General features: G+C 50.2%; 1 protein-coding gene across 4 annotated transcripts in view; it reads right to left on the bottom strand.

The window, feature by feature from the left end:
• Positions 1-1,652: 1,652 nt before the first annotated feature.
• The window catches only part of CATSPER4 (cation channel sperm associated 4), a 20,278-nt gene continuing 1,102 nt past the window's right edge, over positions 1,653-20,828 (bottom strand). Inside the window, exons 1-12 of one of the 4 annotated variants that reach the window (XM_084958412.1) lie at positions 20,329-20,448; positions 20,061-20,205; positions 19,858-19,932; positions 19,246-19,389; positions 14,682-14,783; positions 6,996-7,093; positions 6,725-6,845; positions 6,391-6,524; positions 4,200-4,374; positions 3,201-3,412; positions 2,708-2,873; positions 1,653-2,110 (exon numbers count right to left, since the gene is read on the bottom strand). In XM_084958412.1, coding sequence (XP_084814538.1) covers positions 2,060-2,110; positions 2,708-2,873; positions 3,201-3,412; positions 4,200-4,374; positions 6,391-6,524; positions 6,725-6,845; positions 6,996-7,093; positions 14,682-14,783; positions 19,246-19,389; positions 19,858-19,932; positions 20,061-20,132 — 1,350 coding nt within the window. In that variant the 5' untranslated portion in view covers positions 20,133-20,205; positions 20,329-20,448 and the 3' untranslated portion in view covers positions 1,653-2,059. 4 annotated transcript variants of the gene reach the window in all.

Below are 20,828 nucleotides of genomic sequence, written 5' to 3'. Positions count from 1 at the left end.
CCTTTCAGACAAGTTAGGGGCGGGGTGGGGGGATGGCTATGCTCACATTATAAGATCTTCTTGGGGACACTACCTCATCTTCCACCACACTTCTCCCCTCCCTGGAAAGCCAGAAGAAGGGCTGCGAGAGCCCCGAAAGAAGGATTGATGGAAAGGGTATATGTGCATACTCACCTGGAAGATGGACTCCATCCCCAAAAAACAGCAGCACCAGCAGCAAAAGCCTCTGGCTGCCCATTGTCCTGCTGGTTGATGATCCTGGAGGGCACTGGGAAGAAGTCCTGGCACGAACAGGGGGCACAGAGAGTGGCTCCAAGACAGTGAGGCACTGTTGGCACTGGTGCCACCTCTCACCTGCCTGCTGAGTGTACCACCCTGTCCCCAGTTGTCCAGACTCCTTCCCAGCAGGCCCCAGGGGGCTTTTCAGGGCTGGAACCAATGCTAATGGGAGCGGATGAAGGGTGGAGTTTCCCATCAGCTGCAATCAGTGTGGGCCTCTGAGGACTTCCATTCCAACTGGTGAATATCCCCAAGGCCCGTAATTGTCAGTTTTTGCTGAACAGCTGGGCAGAGCTCTGGGCCTTCCAGCCTCCCTCTCACGCCACATCAAGGCACCTAAGTCTCAGCCATATGGCTGATCTCATCCATCTCCTGGCTCAGGGGCCAAGCGTTGGCCTTGTGATTTTAGGGCTGGCGATCAATCTTATCCTTTCACCACTGCACGGATGGGCAAAATGAGGCCAGTGACTTGCTCAAGGACAAGAATCCTCCAAGGCAGCTCTTCATAGTACTCACAACTGCTGTGGTTTTCTCAGACGCTGCACTGCCTTGCTCAGGAACCTGCTGTGGCTCTCAATGGTTTTTCCTGTGAAGGTCCCAAAGAGATCTCGCAGGTACTAAATTCTCTACCAAACTTCATTCACCTGAACCTTACATTCCTCCTGCTCTATTCCAGGAAGCTTCAGTGCTCTTCTCCTCCCAGGAGCCTGCCAGGACCGACACTTTGTCTAGTCATTCTCCATTGTATGAGAATGGAATTTCCTAGAGCCGTGAGACTTGGCAGTGGTGACCCCATCCGACTAGAACTCCCCAGAATGAGGACCAGCCAAGTCTCCTTCACCTTCAAAAAGAGAGAAATTGTAGGGTTGTCTCTTTAATTAGAAAGGTATGAGGATCAGGGAGTTGCCTTCGTGGCCCAGTAGTAACAAACCCAACTAGGATCCATGAGGATGTGGGTTCAATCCCTGGCCTTGCTCAGTGGGGTAAGGATCTGGCATTGCCATGAGCTGTGGTGTAGATCACAGACGTGGCTCAGATCTGGCGTTGCTGTGGCTGTGGCTGTGGCCAGCAGCTGTAGCTCCAATTTGACTCCTAGCCTGGGAACTTCCATATGCTTCAGATGCAGCCCTAAAAAGAAAAAAAAAAAAAAAAAAAAAAAAAAGGTACGAGGCTCAGATTTTTACCCCTAAAATTTATGGTCCCAAGGGCAAGGATTGTATTTCTACGATTAAGTGAGAAATTTTCAGGGTTTGGATTCTCTCTCCCACTAGACCAGAAGCTCCGGAGGACAGTCAGTGACTCTTCCATCAGACAAACAGGTTTTTGAGGGGCAAGGTTGCCCCAAGGGCTTGGAGATCCACCAGTCAGACACATTAATCCCAACACAAAAGTTTATTGTCAATACAGTTTCCTGGCCTCACCTTCCTCCTCTTGGTGCTCGGACCCACTTAGACCCCGTCTAGCTCTGGTCTAGCAGGGGACCAGGGATGCCCACCCTTAGGATAAGTCCTGGCTGCCTTGGCCAGCACCCCATTCTTTCCTCAACCTTTCTATAGGGCTCCTACTCTCATCCAGCATCCTTCTCCATCCTGGCTCCTCTGGACCTGGGCCACACAAGCACAAGCTCTAGAGATGCCACCCCTTCATGTCCCCAGGCATCTGCCCAGGTGTAAGGGAGAGGACAGGCTCAGGCCAGGATGTGCCAAGTCGTGCTAGTGATGCAGGAAGATGCAGTGGCTGGGTGTGTTTGCTTATTCCTGTTGGCTCCTGTCCTGCCCTCTCAGCGGCTGGCCTTGTGTTTAAGGAGAACATTTGTGTTGGATTCCTGAACCTGCAAAACAAGAGGTCTTCTAGTCAATCCCCCCACCCTGACATGGCAGACCCTCCAGCTCAACAGCTGCCCATCCAGGCCCCCCAGGGAAGTCTTTCACATCTAACTCTAACCTGCCTAGTCTCCTCTGGGACCATGGGAGCCAGGCTGTGGACATTCACAGGGCTCCCAGTCAGATGATGTGGGAGGCAGAGAAAGATACTAAATAATGTGGGAGTGTGTCTTTCTCTCCCTGGAATCTTTCTCCCTCAGGAGGAGGCTGCTCTTATGCATCCTAGACAGGACCTAGGGGTCCTAGGCCTCCAGTGGACCCCAGTATCTGCCATAAAGCAAGAATCGAGCAGCTCAAGTCCACCAAGTAAATGAATACTGAGATGGCCCAGTGGGTGGAGCCCTACAGGAGGGGCGGAGCCTCCCAGAGAAAGAAAGGTTGGACCTTAACCGGATTGGCGGTGGCTGCTGGGGTGCTTGGGAGTTTAGGGGGCGGGCCAGATTTAGGAATAGGTAGAAACTTTGGCTAATGAGGCAACGGCTGGACGGGGTTGGGTGGCCAAGTGAACACTGATTGAGTAGGAAAGTAAAGCCGGGAAGCTGCACCTTTTCCCTGTTGATGAGCGCGGTGATCAGGTCTTGCTGGCAAGTCATCTCACGGGTGTCCATGGAGGACTTACTCTCCAACGACATTCTCCACGACAAGTGCTTGTGCATCAGCTCCTCCTCCTGCTCCTGGTTGAAGCGGATGGAGCGTACCTCGTCCACTATCCTGAGGGCGGTGGGGTGAGTACGTTCCGACGGTGGGGGTTGGGGGCCGCCCTCCCATCTCTTCCCTAGTGACCACCCCGCTTTGCCCACTCCCTTTACTCTGATGGAGACCCAGGCGGAAGCTCGAGGCTCTTGTGAGATGGGAGGAACCAGGAGGTCAGGATCCCAGCTCCTCCACCGTCCGCTGGGGACACCTGGGCAAGTCACTTAACCTCTCCGGGCCCCAAGGTTGGCCTTATAAAATGGTGAGGGCCTGAGGCCGGAAGAATCTGAGGCTCCACTCAGCCCTGACTCACGAGACTCGGGGTAACCCCAGTACCCGCCCTACGTGTTGAGCTCATTTCGGATCTCCTTGTACTGCGCCAGGTTCTCCTGTATTGCCTCGAGCACCAAGCAGAAGTTGTCGCATGTGTTTTCCGAGAGGTTCAACGGGGGGCCCACCATAAACGGCTCCTGGGGGACACCAGACATCTCCGAACGGGCGACCACACAGTGCACCAGTGGCAGCTCGTTACTCCCGGCTCCTTCGTCGTCGCCTGTCTGGGGAGGGGGACATGGAGAGGTAAGGACAGCTCAGCCCTGTCCCCTACCCTGGCCCCTTCCTGCCTGGCTTCAGGGAGGATGAGCCTCAGGACAGTAGGGTTCTAATGCCCCTCATTTCAGCTCCTACCAGTCTTAGCCTCCCTACTTTGCTGTGGGAGCTCAACTTCGGATGCCAAGCCCATCTGCGGCCCCTCTGGAAATTCTCACCCCTTTCAAAACTTAGTGCTCCCCTCCCCCATTTCACTTTTGATAAATCCCACCCAGCAAAATTCGGAGACCCTATCTACTCTCAGGTCACAGCCCACAGCCCTTAACACTTGAGGCAGCACTGCACCCTCCACTCTCCAGCCTTTTGGAAGCTCTCTCCCATGAATAATACTAGAGCTCACATTTCTTGAGTTCTTAGTATGGGCTAAGTACTGTTCAGGTACCCATGAAATTCTCCTAATAGCCCTATGAAGCAAATGCTATTATTATTTCCATTTTACAGGAGAAGAACTTGAGGGTCAGATTGGTTAAATGCCTTAAGATCACCAACTACTCAGTTCTGAGTTGCCACAGGACAAGTCGGGAACTCCACACCCCTCAGAAGCCCCAGCTGGTGAGTTGGCACTTAAGGTGGGGGATGCTGCCTCCAGGTCTCAGGTTTGGTTTTCTCCAGGCCCTCAAGCGTGCATGCGCGTGGGCAGGCGCAGGTGCACACACGCGCGCACACACACACACACAACATTAGCACTCATATACAGTTTCCCTCTCCCCGCTTTGCCCTCCTCATCTCACTCACCTCACTGAAGGCTATTTGATGATATTGCCCCTGCTCTCCTGCCTTCATCATTTGCTCCAGATTGGTGGTCACCACGACGACCAACAAGTTGATGCCAATGAAGGCGCCGATGGTGATGAAGATGGCAAAGTAGATGGCGCCCCCAATCTCCATTGCGTAATCCCTTGTCTCCATCCTGGAGATGGCAGTCAGGGGTCCTATCACCTCCCTGGCCCTATGGGCCTCAGTTTCCTCATCTATAGGATGGGGAAATTAGCTCAAGGCCTACTGGGACTTCAGCTGCCTCACTGCTGTTGTGCAGATCTAATACCTCACTAATTGTCCCCACAGCTGCTCTTTACTGAGCACCAGCTGTCCTGTCAGACAGTGGGCGGTCCTCAAGCCAGCCCTACACGATGGGGATTTGTACATCAGCCTTCTCAAATTTAACCTGTTGGCTATACTCTTTAGTCATGTTGTTCTTATAAAAATTAATTCAAGGAGTTCCCTTGTGGCTCAGTGGGTTAAGGATCTGGAGTTATCACTGCAGTGGCTTCTTGGGTTGTTGCTGTACTGTGAGTTTGATCCCTGGTTCAGGAACTTTCATGTGCTGCAGGTGCGGCCAAAAAAAAAAAAAAAAAAAGGTAATTCGAGCTCATTGTAGAAAGATCAGAAGGAGGAGTTCCCATCGTGGCTCAGTGGTTAACAAATCCGACTAGGAACCATGAGGTTGCTGGTTTGATCCCTGGACTTGTTCAGTGGGTTAAGGATCTGGCATTGCCATGAGCTGTGGTGTAGGTCGCAGATGCGGCTCTGATCTGGCATTGCTGTGGCTCTGGCATAGGCTGGCAGCTACAGCTCAGATTATACCCCTGGCCTGGGAACCTCCATGTGCCACGGGTGCAGCCCCAGAAAATACAAAAAGACAAAAAAAAAAAAAAAAAAAAAAAAAAAGATCAGAAGGAAATATACAGGAAAAATAATCCCACCCACTGTTCACACCTGCTGTAAATCTCCCATAAAATATTTCCCCAAATAATAGTTTTTTCTCTCTCTCTTGCTATGTGGTGTGTGTGTGTGTGTGTGTGTGTGTGTGTACACAGTGCCAGTCTCTATCAATCCTCACAGCAATCCATGACATGGTTAATATTGTATTATAATCCCCAGTTGACAGGGAGTTCCCACTGTGGCACAGCAGAAACGAACCCGACTAGTATCCGAGAGGATATGGGTTTGATCCCTGTTCTCTCTCAGTGGGTCGGGGATCCAGCATTGCCAAGAGCTGTGGTATAGGTCACAGTCACAGCTCGGATCCTGCATTTCTATGGTTGTGGCATAGGCCGGCAGGTGTAGCTCCAGTTTGACTCTTAGCCTGGGAACCTCTATATGCTGCCAGTGCAGCCCTAAAAAGCCAAAAAAAAAAAAAAATCCCCAGTTGACAGATGAGGAAACTGAGGCTCAGAAGGTTGCATGGCTGGTGTGGTGGAGCAGAGACTCAAAAAGCCAAGCCCACTTTTATTGCACACGCCATGATTTTTCCACTGCCTACATCATAATGGGGAATGAGTGCCAAAGCCGTTTACCAACTAGGCTTCTACTTGCAAATGAAGGAGATCAAAAGAAATCAGTCAGTGGGACCCACTCCCCAGAGTGGACTAGAAAGAAATAGGGTTTATGCTTAATGGGACAGAGGTAAAGAACAGAACCCAGGCAGCCATCTGTGGCCAAAAATGACCTTGGGCCATGGAGCTCAGAATGAATGAAATGAGACCCTAAGTTCCCAGGAGTCCAGGCAGTTTGGTGGGTTCCGGTGTGGGCTGGGAGTCTGCCCTGGAACTCTTGGTGCAACCACAAATCTGCTCTCTTGCCCAAGGCCTAGCTGCCCAGCTGTTTAGCCTGATGGGAGAAATCGCCTTGAACAGGCCTACAGTGGGGCCTTGAATGGGTATGGTTTTTTGGGGACAGGTCTGCAAGTAGATGAAAAACTCAGAGGCCCCAGCCCCCGGGAGTCTGCTCTTCCCTAGTTCAAAGCCCCAGGCAGCCCCCTCCTACTGGGCCATCCTTATCCCAAGCCTTGGAGTCATACATCCATTAAGCATCCTTCTCCCTCCCCAATCAGTTTTTGCCCCCGGGAGCCCCAACAGAGCCCTGCCTTATAGGTAGGGCTGAGGCCGCCCCCATCCCTGCCCCTGGAAGCCCCATGGGCACTCACTGAAAGTCATTGTAGATGTCCACCCAGCCATCCTGGGTGATGCAGATGAAGAGTGTGTACAGGGCAACCTGCATATTCTGGAAATGCATGGGCACGAATGCACCAAAGAGCGTGACCCCAAATACAGAGAATACCTGCCAGAAAGACCAGAGACCCACTTGGACTTCCTTCACCCAAGCGCCTTGGGGACAGGACATGCAAATGAGCTGCCAAGGGAATCACGGGGATTCAGACCCATAACCCCTCCTCTTCTCCAGACAGCTCTGTATCCCCACTGACCCAGGGGCCCGTTCAGGGAAGGGGGGGTGGCCGGGGGTGGGGGAAAGGCACTGACCAGCATGAAGAAGAGGATGAGGGTCATGATATTGGCCATGTCAGGCACCGACTGCAGGATGACGCGGATGATCCGGGCCAGGGGCTCCACCGCCATGCACACATGTACCAGACGAAGGGCCCTGTGGCAGAGCCTCTCAGGGGTGCCCCTCGGCCCCTCCCAGACCCCTCCTCCTCACCTGCCCAGAAAGGCAGAGCTGGTCCCCACCCGATAAAACCCCCTCCTCTCTGTCCCAGACAGGTCCCTTCTTTTCTCAGAGGCCCCAGCTTACCTGAGGGTGTAGGTAATAGAGATGACTTGGAGTTCACTAACGAAGAACCCCAGGAGCAAGATAAAGATGATAAGGAAGTTGAGGATGTTCCAGCAGTCCTGGGGGTGGGCCAGCCCCAGCAGGGTCTGTCAGGCCCAGCCCGTGGGTTCATCCTGGGTGTGCCCTCCCCCGGCCCCTAGGATGGGGGACTCCGTGGTCCTCTCAGAGCAGGGCCAGTCATCTGCCATCCACTGCTGTTACTCATCCTGCTGTCACCCAAACATGCCACAGAACACCTGTGCGCTCGCTGTCTCACACACGTGTCAGTAGCCAAGTGCGTGCAGTGTCTGAAACACACAATGGACCCTCTCACAAACACACAGCCAGTTCCTAAGCTGAGCGCCCACCTTGGCTGGTATACTGCAGACAGTGACCTTGCCCTGCAACTAGGTGACCTGAGAGTGTTTGGGTGCTTCACTCTGTGTGACACATACTACCATTAATAATAAAATAAAAAGTATTGACAAAGGAACAGAGAATTCCCTGGTGGCCTAGCGGTTAAGGACTTAGTGTTGTCACTGCTGTGGCTCGGGTTCGATCCCTTGCCTACGGAACTTGCACATGCTGAGAGCAAAGCCAAAAAACAAACGACCCCCAAAACAAAAACAATTCAATTAGCCAGATAAGAGGTGAACTGCCTCTCACCATAGAAGAAAGGTGCATTTTGCAAGCCCTCTGTCCAGAATGGCACAAACTCTTCAGAATGGGGATGGAGGAAGGAGACTCACGGGTATGACAAATGCAAGCAAGACCACCTCAGAGGGGAATTTGCTCTAACAAACAATCTACATTTACCTTTGACCAGTGATCCCACTTCTAGAAATCCGACCCCTACAAATTCTAGTACAAGTACAAAATGCTATTTGTAGAAGGCCGACAACAACCAAAGTGTCCAGCAATTGGAACACTGATTGAATAAACTACTACGCATTCTTTCAAGGGAATACGGAAAAATGAGAAAGGTCTCCATGTCCTGATACAGAAAGATCCATTCGGTGGCGCAAGTGCAGAAGAGTGTTTTATAGTATGCTGCTGTTAGAGAAAGGAGGACTAAAAATATATATGTATTTGCTTATGATTGCAAAATAAGCACTAGGAGGATAAACGAGACTATAAATAACAAAGATTATCTGAAGAGGGTAGGGGTGAGGAAAGGGATGAAGGGACAGGAATGGAAGCAAGAATTCTGTGTGTGCCTCTCAGTGTAGTTTGGACCAACATGTAGATGCTTAAATATTGGAAAAGGAAACTTTTTGGTTTGGGTTTTTTGTTTGTTTGTTTGTTTGTTTTTAGGGCTGCGCCTGCATATGGACGTTCTCAGGCTAGGAAGGCTAGGAGTCAAATCAGAGCTGCAGCTGCCAGCCTACACCACAGCCACTGCAAGATGGGATCCAAGCCACGTCTGCAACCTACACCACAGCTCACAGCAATGCTGGATCCTTAACCCACTGAGCAAGGCCAGGGATCGAACCCACATCCTGATGGATACTAGTCGGGTTTGTTTCCATTGAGCCACAATGGGAACTCCCAGAAAACTGTTTTAAGTGGGGGGAAAAAGTCTTAAATTGATTGGGCAATCCAATAAACACAAGCCCTCCCAGGGTCTCACATTCAGAGTGTCGGTGCCTAAACATACACGAGGAGACGCAAGTCTGCCTGTCTATAGATCATCCCTCTGTCCATTCAGTATTATGCTCCTACTATATGCCACACTTTGAATCAGATCCTGAAGATAGAGGATTTATGCCCTGCTGGGCTCACAGTTTTGTTTTATTTTATTTTCTTTTTTGGCTGCCCTACAGCATGTGGAGTTCCTGGGCCAGGGATCAGATCCGAGCTGCTGTCTGACCTAAGCTACGGCAACACCAAATACTTAACCCAGTGTGCCAGCCTGGGGATTGAACCTGCATCCTAGAGCTCCAGGACGCTGCCAATCCTGTAGCGCTGTAGCGCGAACTCCTCACAGAGTATTTTGAGGAGGGTGGATAGACAGTAAATTTTAACTCCAGGTTGAGAGGTACACAGTATTATAGAGATAGAGCAACTGACATAGCCTGGTTTAGTCCAGGAAGACTTCCTGGAAGAGAAAACATCTGAATGAGTCTTGGCCTGTAAGTAGAAGGAAAGCAAGTGAATAAGTGGTAGGGAGCTTTCGGAGACTAGGGGTCAGCACAGACAAAGGCATGAAGGTGGGTAACAGCAGAGTGTGTGTGTGTGTGTGTGTGTGTGTGTGTGTGTGTGTGTGTGTGTGTTTTGGGGAATGCTGCTACAAGCGGCTTGATGGATGTAGCTAGAACACCCAAGGGTGAGGCTGAGTGATGACGCTGCAAAAGTAAGCAAGGGCCACACCATGTGCCTTAAGCACAATAAGGCATTTAGACCTGATCCTGTAGACAATAGGGAGCCACTGGAGTAGTTTAAGGGTACTTTGTCTTCGGCCTTGGGAAAATTACTTTGATGGCAGGTGGGGTACACAGGAAGCCATAGCAACATCCTGGTGAGAGAAGACAAGGCGAGAGCTAGAACAGGGGTAGCAGCGATGCAGAGGCCGCGAGAAAGTTGAGAAATATTTCGGTGGTAAAATAGTAATTAATAAGCTACGGAGGTAAGGAGGAGGGAAGGACCACATGAGGGCCATAGAAGAGGGGGTGCTGGGGCAAAACTGTGGGGATCCCCATGTGGCTGGGTAGTATTTGAGATATTAACTTGCAGCCTTTCCTCCATCCCCTGCCTTCTCCCTTTCCCGCCCCTCAGCTCCCCCTTCCGTCCATCCATTCAACAAGGAGCGGTCTGGGGTGAGGGTGGGGAAGGAGGCGGCAGAGGGCCTCAACAAGCCCTGGCTTTTGCCACTGGGAGCCTGGCCCCACATGAAGTTTGGGGTTTGGGACATCAGTTCTCAGCCATTAGTTCTGGAGGGTGGTTTTGCCTTCCACAGGACATATGGCAAGGGCTGGGGACATTCTTTTTTTTCTTTTTTTTTTTGTCTTTTTAGTGCCACATCTGCAGCATATGGAGGTTCCCAGGGTAGGGGTCTAATCGGAGCTGTAGCCACCGGCCTACGCCAGAGCCACAGCAACGCCAGATCCAAGCTGCGTCTGTGACCTACACCACAGCTCACAGCAACGCTACTGAGCAAGGGCAGGAATCGAACCCACGACCTCATGGTTCCTAGTCAGATTCATTTCCACTGCACCACAATGGGAACTCTGTGTCTGGGGACATTCTTGATTGTCATAACTAGGAAGGTGCTAATGGTATCAGGTGGGTAGAAGCCAGAGATGCTGCAGAGCACCCTACAACGCACGGGACAGCCCCCACAACAAAGAATTATCCGGACCAAATGTCAATGATGCTGAGGCTGAGAAATCTTGTCCCTGAGGGGACAAGCAGAATGGCTTGCAGGAACACAAGATTCTCAGGCTGGCTCCAATTCTCTCATGCTAATGAGGCACTGGGGCTTAGCCTTGAAAGTGCAGGCTCTCCTAACTGCTGCTAAAAGAAATCTCTGGAAGGAAGAAATATTCTCTCTTATGGACAGATGTCTGCCTCTATCCTAGAGTTAGTTCTCCAAAAGTGGTGTATTTGAAATGTTTACAAAAAGCATGCTCTTCTCCAGTGTGGAGACATGTAAATAGGCACCACCTCATCCTATTTTCTGTTAATAAACAGCCTCCCAAGTATTGTTCTCACAAAGCAGCCTTTAAGACATCAGGACTTCAGAAATACTATTCTAGGTTCTACATTCTGTGTTCTATGAAGTGACATCTCTAACCCCTGGAAGGTGGAAAGCTTGTAATTCTTTTTTTGCTTTTTAGGGCCGTCCAATTGGAGCTATAGCTGCCGACTCAGGCCACAGCCACAGAACGCAGGATAAGAGCCACCACAGGTCATGGCAATGCCAGATCCTTAACCCACTGAGCAAGGCCAGGGATCAAACCTGTAACCTCATGGTTCCTAATGGGATTCATTTCCACTGTGCCACGATGGGAACTCCAGCTTGTAATTCTTAATTGATTATCCTGGTAATGGTGTTTTTTTTTTTTTTCCCTTTCTTTTTATGGCCACACCTGCAGCATATGGAAGATCCTGGGCTAGGGGTCAAATTGGAGCTGCAACTGCCAGCCTAGGCCACAGGCACAGCAATGCAGGATCTGAGCTGCACCTGTGATCTACACCATAGCTCATGGCAATGCCAAATCCTTAACCCACTGAGCGAGGCCAGGGATCGAACTGCATCCTCCCAAAGAGTATGTTGGGTTCTTAATCTGCTGAGCCAAAATGGCAACTCTTTGATAATGGTATTTATTTATTTACTTATTTATTTTTTTTTGTCTTTTTTGTTGTTGTTGTTGCTGTTGTTGTTGTTGTTGTTGCTATTTCTTGGGCTGCTCCCGTGGCATATGGAGGTTCCCAGGCCAGGGGTTGAATCGGAGCTGTAGCCACCAGCCTACGCCAGAGCCACAGCAACGCGGGATCCGAGCCACGTCTGCAACCTACACCACAGCTCACGGCAACGCCGGATCGTTAACCCACTGAACAAGGGCAGGGACCGAACCCGCAACCTCATGGTTCCTAGTCGGATTTGTTAACCACTGCGCCACGACGGGAACTCCCTGATAATGGTATTTAAATGAATACTTCCTTTTTATAGAATGTATAAAGATTTGACAGGGTTTTTTTTTTTTTTTAAGCCTCTTCTTGCATATACCCAAAGGCAACACAAATCCCTTAACTCCAGAAATCCCTTGACTCTAGAAGTCCTATTCAAACAAAGAGTTTGAGTCTTTGTCTTGTTTTATATAATGTTAAGGCTGTTCCCACCCATACAGATTTTCAATTCTCCCAGAACAGGGATTAGCAACCTGCAGCCCAAGGGCCAAATCTGGGCAACAGCCCTTTTTTGTAAGACTCTCAGGTTTAGAATGGTTTTTATATCTTTAAAGTTAGGGGGAGGAGTTCCCGTCGTGTCACAGTGGTTAACGAATCCAACTAGGAACCATGAGGTTTCGGGTTCGGTCCCTGCCCTTGCTCAGTGGGTTAAGGATCCGGCGTTGCCGTGAGCTGTGGTGTAGGTTGCAGACGTGGCTTGGATCCCGCGTTGCTGTGGCTCTGGTGTAGGCCGGTGGCTACAGCTCCGATTGGACCCCTGGCCTGGGAACCTCCATGTGCCGTGGGAGCGGCCCAAGAAATAGCAAAAAGACAAAATAAATAAATAAATAAAGTTAGGGGGAAAGTAAAAAAATAATATTTTGTGACATGAAAATTACATAAAGTTCAAATTAAAAAAAAAGTTTTTGTATTGGATTGTGATCATTATACAACTACAGATGTGGGGAAAAACGTTTTTTGTTATAGTTGACACAACGTTGTATTATCTTCCATCATGTTCTATCACAAGAGATCAGATATAGTTCCCTGTGCTATACAACGGCACATTGCTTATTCATTCTAAATGTAATAATTTGCATCTTAAGTTTCAAATTTTAGGAGTTCCCATTGTGGTGCAGCCAAAACAAATCCAACTAGTATCCATGAGGACCAGTTTTGATCCCTGGCCTTGCTCAGTGGGTTAAGGGTCTGGCATTGCTGTGAGCTGTGGTGTAGGTGGCAGATGTGGCTTGGATCCCTCACTGCTATGGCTGTGGTGTAGGCCAGCAGCTTAGCTCCAATTGGACCCCTAGTCTGGGAACTTCCAAATGCCGCGGGTGGTGACCTAAAAAAAAAAAAAATCCAAATTTCAGTGTCCCCAAATAAAGTTTATTTGGAACACAGAGATTCTCATTTGTTTATGTACTGTCTACAACTGCTCTTGTGCTCCCCCAGCAGAGGTGAGTATTTGCAAAGGCGTCTACATGACCCACGAAGCTTAAAATATTTATATGGCCCTTGTGAAAATTAATAAAGGGAAACCCCGTTACAGTGGAGTTGGGAGGCCAGAAGGGGGAGCTCTCACACATATTACTAGATGTCAGTTACAGGAAGAGGAGTCCCAGGGGTGGCTCAGCAGTAACCAACCTGACAAGGGTCCATGAGGAAATGGGTTGGATCCCTGGCCTCACTCAGTGGGTTAAGAATCTGGCTTTGCCATGAGCTGTGGTGTAGGATGCAGACACGACTCAGATCTGGGGTTGCTGTGGCTGTGGTGTAGGCTGGCAGCTGCAGCTCCTATTTGACCCCTAGCCTGGAAACTTCCATATGCCACGGGTGCGGCCTTAAAAAGCTTAAAGAAAAAAAAAATTAGAGGAAGAATTGTCAATTATAGACCTCAACAGAAGAATCACCAAGAGGAAAGAATCATCAATTATAGGCCCCTACAGGAAGGAGGTACATTGCATCTCCTGCAAAAAACCAACTACTCCAGCAACTCAGCTAACGAGAAACCATCATCAAGCTGAAATCTCGCTTTTCACCGGTAGATTTTGGTTCAAAACAACCCCTCCCAACTTCCTCCTTTTTCTCTATGAAATAACATTCCTCTCCATTGTTGGACTTGCCTATGGCTTTTGCTATAGGTTGCTTGTCCTGAATTGCAACTCCTTTGCTATTCTCAAATAAACCCATTTGCTGGTAAAATAACTGGTTTTTTTGTTTGTTTGTTTTGCTTTTTAGGGCTGCACCCATCTGCATGCCAGATCCAAGCCTTGCCTGTGATCTACACCACAGCTCCGAAGGGAAAGTCACTGACTGTCCTCCAGAGCTTCTGGTCTAGTGGGAGAGAGAATCCACACCCTGAAAATTTCTGACTTAATAATAGAGATATAATCCCTGCCCTTAGGGCCCTAAATTTTAGGGGGCGAAAGTCTGATCTCGGTACCTTTCTTTCTTTCTTTTTTTTTAGTGCTGAAGCCAAGGTATATGGAAGTTCCCAGGCTAGGGGCGCAATTGGAGCTGCAACTGCCACCCTTCACCACAGCCACAGCAATGCCAGATCCGAGCCATGTCTGTGACCTACACCACAAGCTCATGGCAACTCTGGATCCTTAACCCACTGATCAAGGCCAGGGATTGAACCCACATCCTCATGGATAATAGTCGTGTTCGTAACCTGCTGAGCCACAAGGAGAACTCCTATAACTATTTCATTTATTTATTTATTTTTTATTTTCAGGTCCACACATGCAGCACAGGAAGTTCCTAGGCTAGGGGTCGAATTGGAGCTGCAGCTGCTGGCCTACAACACAGCTCATGGCAACACCAGATCCTTAACCCACCGAATGAGACCAGGGATCGAACCCACATCCTCATGGATAATAGTTGTGTTCATTACCACTGAGCCACAATGGGAACTCCTGATAAATGTTTTATTTTTAAGGTCAACTCCCTTTACTGAAAATCTTTGCCGACTCCCTACTCTTGAATCCTATAAATTAAGGTAGATGCTCTCATTGCATGTCTCAAAGTTTTCCAAAGATCAAAGAACTAGGGAAGCCTGGATCAGGGGTTGGAACCCAAGAAAGCTGCACTTCTAGTACAAGCTACTTTTTACTGCATCACAGACATTTCAGATGTAGTCAGTCTCTCTCGCTGCATGTGTGCACACACATGCACCCTTCAGTTTGCAGAGGCAGGTGCACGGGATGGGGGATGGACAGGGTGCAGTCCCTAAGGAGGAACAGAGATGATGGCAGGGGGCACCCAGCATCTCACCTTCCAGAAAATCCAGAAGCCATTTAACCAGCCGAGGAGAAGCTCACAGATAAGGATGGTCAGCACAATGTCATCTATGGTAGAGAACAACTCATAGTGTTTCTACACGGAAGACAGAAAAAGAAGGGCAGAGAGGTCAGTGGAGCGGGGCCTGGGCAAGGCCAGGGAGAGAGGACGTCTGTGGGGAAGGGAAGGCCCAGATTCCTGTTGCTCTTCATCCTCAGCATCTTTGTAGCTTCCTTTAGTGCACACCTTCCATGCAGGTGCCAGGCACCATGCTAAGACCACAAAAATACTATTTCATGTCACCATCGCTATCGTCCTACAAAGTCGGTTTCATTCCCATCTTACACCTGAGGAATCAGAAAGGTGGGACAGCTAGACTGTTAGTGAAAAAGGCTGTTGTCTGGCTACAAACCTTTGCTCCTAACCTGTAGAGTAGCAAAAGGGAGGTGGAGGAAAAGCAGAACAGACCCCAGAGTTGGGAAGAAAAGCCCTGGCCCATGAGAGAGGACACTGAGCCCCATCCTTGCTTCTCTGCTTGTCCCAACCCCTCTGGCTGCTCCAGCTCCCAAACCCCCCAGGCCAGGCCTGACCAAACTTCTGGATATGCCCCCACTCCTGGATCCAAGATATGGATGGATTGATGGATAGATGACTTTGAATTCTGTTTAAAACCCAGCTCACTTTCACTCAACCTCCCGTTAAGCTGTGACCCTGCTATAGTTTGTGACATGAACAGCTCCCTGACTCCACCCTGACAGTTACCAAAGTCACCTGGGCTCCTCGCCTTCTTCACCTCCATGGCCCACAGACTCAGCGCCTCAAGGCTCACTGTCACATGTGGCGGCATCCTGATCTCTCCAGCTATGGCATGTGGAAGTTCCATGTGGAAGTTCCTGGGCCAGGAATTGAACCCACGCCACAGCAGTGACCCGAGTCACTGCAGTAAAAATGCCAGATCCTTAACCCACTGTGTCACAAGGGAATGGGCAGAGCTTCTTCTTCTCTGTTTTTTGTTTGTTTGTTTGTTTGTTTTTGTTTTTTTTTTTTAGGGCTGCACCCACAGCTAGAGGTTAAATCAGAACTATAGCTGCTGGCCTCCGCCAGAGCCACAGCAATGCAGGATCCAAGCCGCATCTGCGACCTACACCACAGTTCAGGGCAACACCAGATCCTTAACCCACTGAGCAAGGCCAGGGATCGAACCCGCATTCTCATGGTTCCTTAGTTGGGTTTGTTAACCACTGAGCCACGAAAGGAACTCCCCGGGCAGAGCTTCTTAAACTCAGATGGAAACTAATGTTTATGGGCTCCCTGCCTATTCCAAAGTCCCAAAGGACCTTGTGGGTCAGGGATGCTTGCCTGCAACAAAGAAGGGCTTTCTTTCCCCTTATGGGTCCTTCAGGTCCACCCTGCTGACCACTGAAGCCAGTAGACTCTCCTTATTATTTATTGAAAGACTGTTCCTAAATAGCTCCCCCCCACCGCCACTGCCGTCTCCAAGTCATGAGTATCTATGGCTAAATCAAAGTTGCTTCACTGCACCCCAAACCTTCCATGGCTCCCTATGGCCTGTAGGAGGAGGTTCGAACCAGTCTGGCATCCATAGGCCTCTAAAATTTTACCTTCATGGGCACATATCCTATACCAGGGTTTTTAGCATATTTGACTGGGACTCGAAATATCTTTTACATTTTACACCATAATACCGTCTCTTTCTCTCTCTCTCTCCATCCCCCCAACACAATTTCTGTTTCACTCTTTTTCATCCTTTTTCACTCTGCATCAAAATGCTGGTATCTGTGTTCTGAACTGATGTTATGTTCCATTGACGGTCTCCCAATCTGCTCATTGTGCAAACCTTGGCAACTGGGTTTCTGCCTCCACCACCTCAGAGGCAGCTCTTGTCAAGGTCACAAGAGCTAAATCCAGGGCGTGCTTCCTAGTCCTTATCTTGCGTCATCTCTGAGCTCATCTGACCCTGCGCCGGATCCCTTGGCAGTGCCCTCTCCCCGGTTCCTCCTCCACTGATCACTCCTCCTGCTCTCTGCTTAGAGACTCTCCTCAGAGATCCATCTTGGTCCTCTTCTCCCTCAACACTGTCCCAGGCAATCTCATCCTTCCTTTAGCTTTGGCAACCATCTATCTAGATGCCAGTCACTCTCATGTGGCCCCCTCCATCCCTGTGTTCTCGGAAGTATTTCAGGTTTGACCACCCACTCCTCATCTAGACAGCTCTGTGTGGATATCGCAAGGGTGCATCAAACTCTACATAACCCAAACTGACCTCGATGTCCTGCCCAAACCTGCTCTTCCTATGTCCCCATGTCCCCACAAAAAGCACCACTCCACACAGTTGCTCAAGCCAGAAACATAACTTCTTGCTCTCCCTTTACCTACAGGAGTGAGATGATGACATATGTTAAACAAGATAGGAATTCCTTGGTGGCTCAGCAGGTTAAGGATCTGGCATTGTTGCTGCTGTGATATGGATTCGACCCCTGGATTGGGAACTTATACATGCCATGGATGCAGCCAAAAAACAAGAATAAATAACCTCCCTCCCTCCACACAAGGTAGCATGTATGTATGTAGTAAGTGCTCCCTAAGAGTTTACTATTAAAAAAAATCAATCACTTATCAGACACAACTTAGAATAGATTTACAAGGAGATCCTGCTGAATAGCATTGAGAACTTTGTCTCGATACTCATGTTGCAACAGAACAAATGGTGGGGGAAAAAATGTAATTGTAATGTATACATGTAAGGATAACCTGACCCCCTTGCTGTACAGTGGGAAAATAAAAAAATTATAAAAAAAAATCAATCAGAAGGCCTGTGGATCTGACATCTAGGGAGCTTCAAATGCCTGTGAGCTCTTTTCACACACAGCCTTTGTCTTGGTCCAAGCCCCATCACCTTTCCCCTGAGCATCTGCAACACGGTCCTGCCTGCTCCATCTCCCCTCATTCTCAGCCTCTCTCTTCTACGGTCCACTCTGTGCAGCCAATGTAAGTTTTCTAAAATTCATTTCTGGTCATGTCACGTCCATACTTTAAACCTTGGCTTTCTGAAGGCATAGGATAAAGCCCATTCTTCTTCTTCTTCTTCTTCTTTTTTTTTTTTTTTGGCCACACATGGGGCATCTGTAAGTTCCTGGGCTGGGGCTTGAATCTGTGCCACAGGCTGCTATAGTGAAAACACCAGATCCTTAACTTGCTATGCCACAAGGGAACTCCCAATTCTTCTTAACATAACTTGAAGACCCTGTGTTATCTGGCTGCTGACCACCTCTATGAACTCATTAGTCAATACACTGGACATCTTTAAAAATTGATTTTTGATAGCATGATTCATATACAAAGTATGCTCCTTGTAAGAAATTTATTTATTTTGTCTTTTTAGGGCTGTGCCTGTGGCATAAGGAATTTCCCAGGCTAGGGGTCGAACTGGAGCTGCAGCTGCTGGTCTGCACCACAACCATAGCAACGCCAGATCCGAGACATGTCCTCATCTACACCACAGCTCACAGCAACACCACATCCCCAACCCACTGAACAGAGTTCCCAAGTCAGAATTCCCTGGTGGCCTAGTGGTTTAGGATCTGGTGTTGGGAGTTCCCTTTGTGACTCAGCAGTTAACAAACTTGACTAGGATCCATGAGGATGTGGGTTCCATCTCTGGCCTTGCTAAGTGGGTTAAGGATCCAGCATTGCTGTGGCTGTGGTGTAGGCCAGTGGCTGTAGCTCTGATACCACCCCCCGACCCCTAGCCTGGGAACTTCCATATGCCATGGGTGAGGCCCTAAAAAGCAAAAAAAAAAAAAAAAAAAAAAAAGGATCTGATGTCACTGCTGTGGCTCCAGTTCAATCCCTGACCCAGGAACTTCTACATGCCATGGGTGCAGTAAAAATAGAACAAAACAAGCCCCCCCCCCCCACCGCCAAAAAAGAGACCCAAGTCAGAGTGGACTTCAAGTTAGACACACAGAACTCACTTCCATGTGGCTGCTTCTGACCCAAACCCTCTCCCCACCTCACTCTGCCTGGCCAACCCCTGCTCATTCTTTGCTCTCTGCTTAAATGCCCCTTTCTCCTGACCCCCAGACTGGGTCCGCCGCCTCCTTTGAGTGTCCACATAGTCTGTGACACCCATGCATTTGTCATCACATGGTTGTGTCTGAGACAGAACTGGGTATGACGTGTTCCTATTTGGAACCCTGGTTCTGAGTGCCGTGCTCAGTGCGGAGTGAGTCTTTCTTAGTGACTGTCCATTAAAATGGGACACCCTTCCTCACAAGGCACCCGTTTGCCTGTCTCTGCCTACACCATTTTTCTCCTGCCCTTCTTCTGCAAATCCAATGCATTTCTCAAAGCTGGGCCCCCTCCACCACAAAGTCTTCCTTGATCTCTAGACCCCTGGAAGGACAGTGCTGACAGGCGCTAGGAGAGCATCCAAACCAAGCATCATGAACAGATGAGGAGGCTGAGGCCCAGGGAGGGAAGTGCCTTGCTCAGGCCCGTTAGATCAGTGGGGACGGAAATCAGGCTGAAGTCCCACCTGGCCAAGGGCGGAGTTGGTGCGGAGAGCGATGGTGATGGCATTGACCACCAGCAGCGTGGCCAGCAGCAGCTGGAAGGCCGGGTGTCGGAGCAGCTGCTTGACATACATGCGAGTGATGAACTCCTGCATGTCCCAGGTATCCTGGGAGAGGGTGGGGGACTTCCTTCAGGCAGGTGTCACTGTAGGAGGCCTCTGCCTGGAAGTTTGCTCTCAGTGAATAGGGACTCTTGGGGGCCACTCCTGTGGGAAGAAGTTGCCTGAGAGGGGACCATGGAATGGGGGCATCAGCGTAGCGGTCACTACCCAAGTGGCCACTAAAGTGGGTCACTGCTGGGAGGTCTTCGCTGTGGTCATTGCAAGGGAGACTCTTTTGGGGTCTCTGCTGGGGAGTCACTGTCATTATAAAGGGGCTCCTGTGTGTGTGGTGGGGGCACAGCCAGGCTGTTACTAACATGCCACAGGGGTGGGGTCATGGCAGGGATCACTGCTGGCAGAAGGGGCAGAGTTATTCCATGGACCTGCTTCCCCATGCAGAGGGGCACTGCGGGGTCACTGCGGGTAAGGATCACGGCAGGCCCCCGCAGGCTGCAGCCCCGGCCTCGTGCATACCTTCCTGCTTGTGAAGTCTCGGCGGTTGATGAGCACTTGCTCCTCCAGCCGAACATAGGGCTTGTGAGGGGCCCTCTGCAAGGGTGAGGAGAGGGCCCATCAGTGCAGCCACTGCCCTTCCGGGCCCAGTGTGGTCCTCCAGTGCCCTGCTGCACCCCAGGATGCCCAGCTCGGGCAGTGGGGGCCAGGCAGCGGCCACCTACCAAGCAGTTCAAAGGCTTGATATTGGTGGTGTTGGTCTCATGCTGCCACCAGGTACTTTGGTTATACGCCATACGTCCTCAGTCTCCCCCCAGTCCTCAAAGAAACCTCATTCCAAGTGGTCCTGCTCTCTGCACCTCCGCCACCCTGTGGTGATATCATAGAGGCCTCTGTGACCTCCAGCTGTCTGCATTCCACCAAGGAACTCCCATACCCAGGGAAGCTCCTCCCACTGACCCCCCTCCACACCCCACGGAGGAGGCCACGGACACCAAGGGGCTGGGTGGGGTCAGAGGTCAGAGGCTGATGAGAGCGGGTCAGGTCTCCATGCAGCCTGGATGGAAACACAGGAGCATGTCCTTGCTCTGGAGGTAGAGCTGGAGGTGAGACTTGGCTAAGGAGAGATGGGGAGAAAATGTTTCGTTCTGGGGCCCTCCTGGCAGGAGACATCAGCCTGCACCCCTGCCCGCCAGCTACCCCATCCCTTCACCCCAGGCTCCAGGGCTGCCTGTCATGCTATTGCATGTGAGGGATGTTTCCCCATCTGTAGAGCAAAAGGCTGGCTTTTCCCCTCCTGGGGATAGGGCAGGAGAGCACCATCCGCTCTCCAAAGGGTGGGGGAGAGATGGGCACAAATAGAAGCTGCCACCATCCATGGGTCAGCAATCTGTCTTGGCAGGTGTGGAGCTTCAGGTACAGAGCCCAGGCCAGTGGGCTGCAAAGTGGGCTAGTTACCAATAGCATCCACCCCCATGTGACAGCTTTTTACC

The sequence above is a fragment of the Sus scrofa genome, chromosome 6 (assembly GCF_054392235.1).
Source record: "Sus scrofa isolate SSC_HxYL_T2T_F1_AM1 chromosome 6, Sscrofa_HxYL_maternal_Yorkshire_Landrace_v2.0, whole genome shotgun sequence".
Lineage (NCBI taxonomy): Eukaryota > Metazoa > Chordata > Mammalia > Artiodactyla > Suidae > Sus > Sus scrofa.
This window is presented reverse-complemented; position numbering and strand designations above follow the sequence as displayed.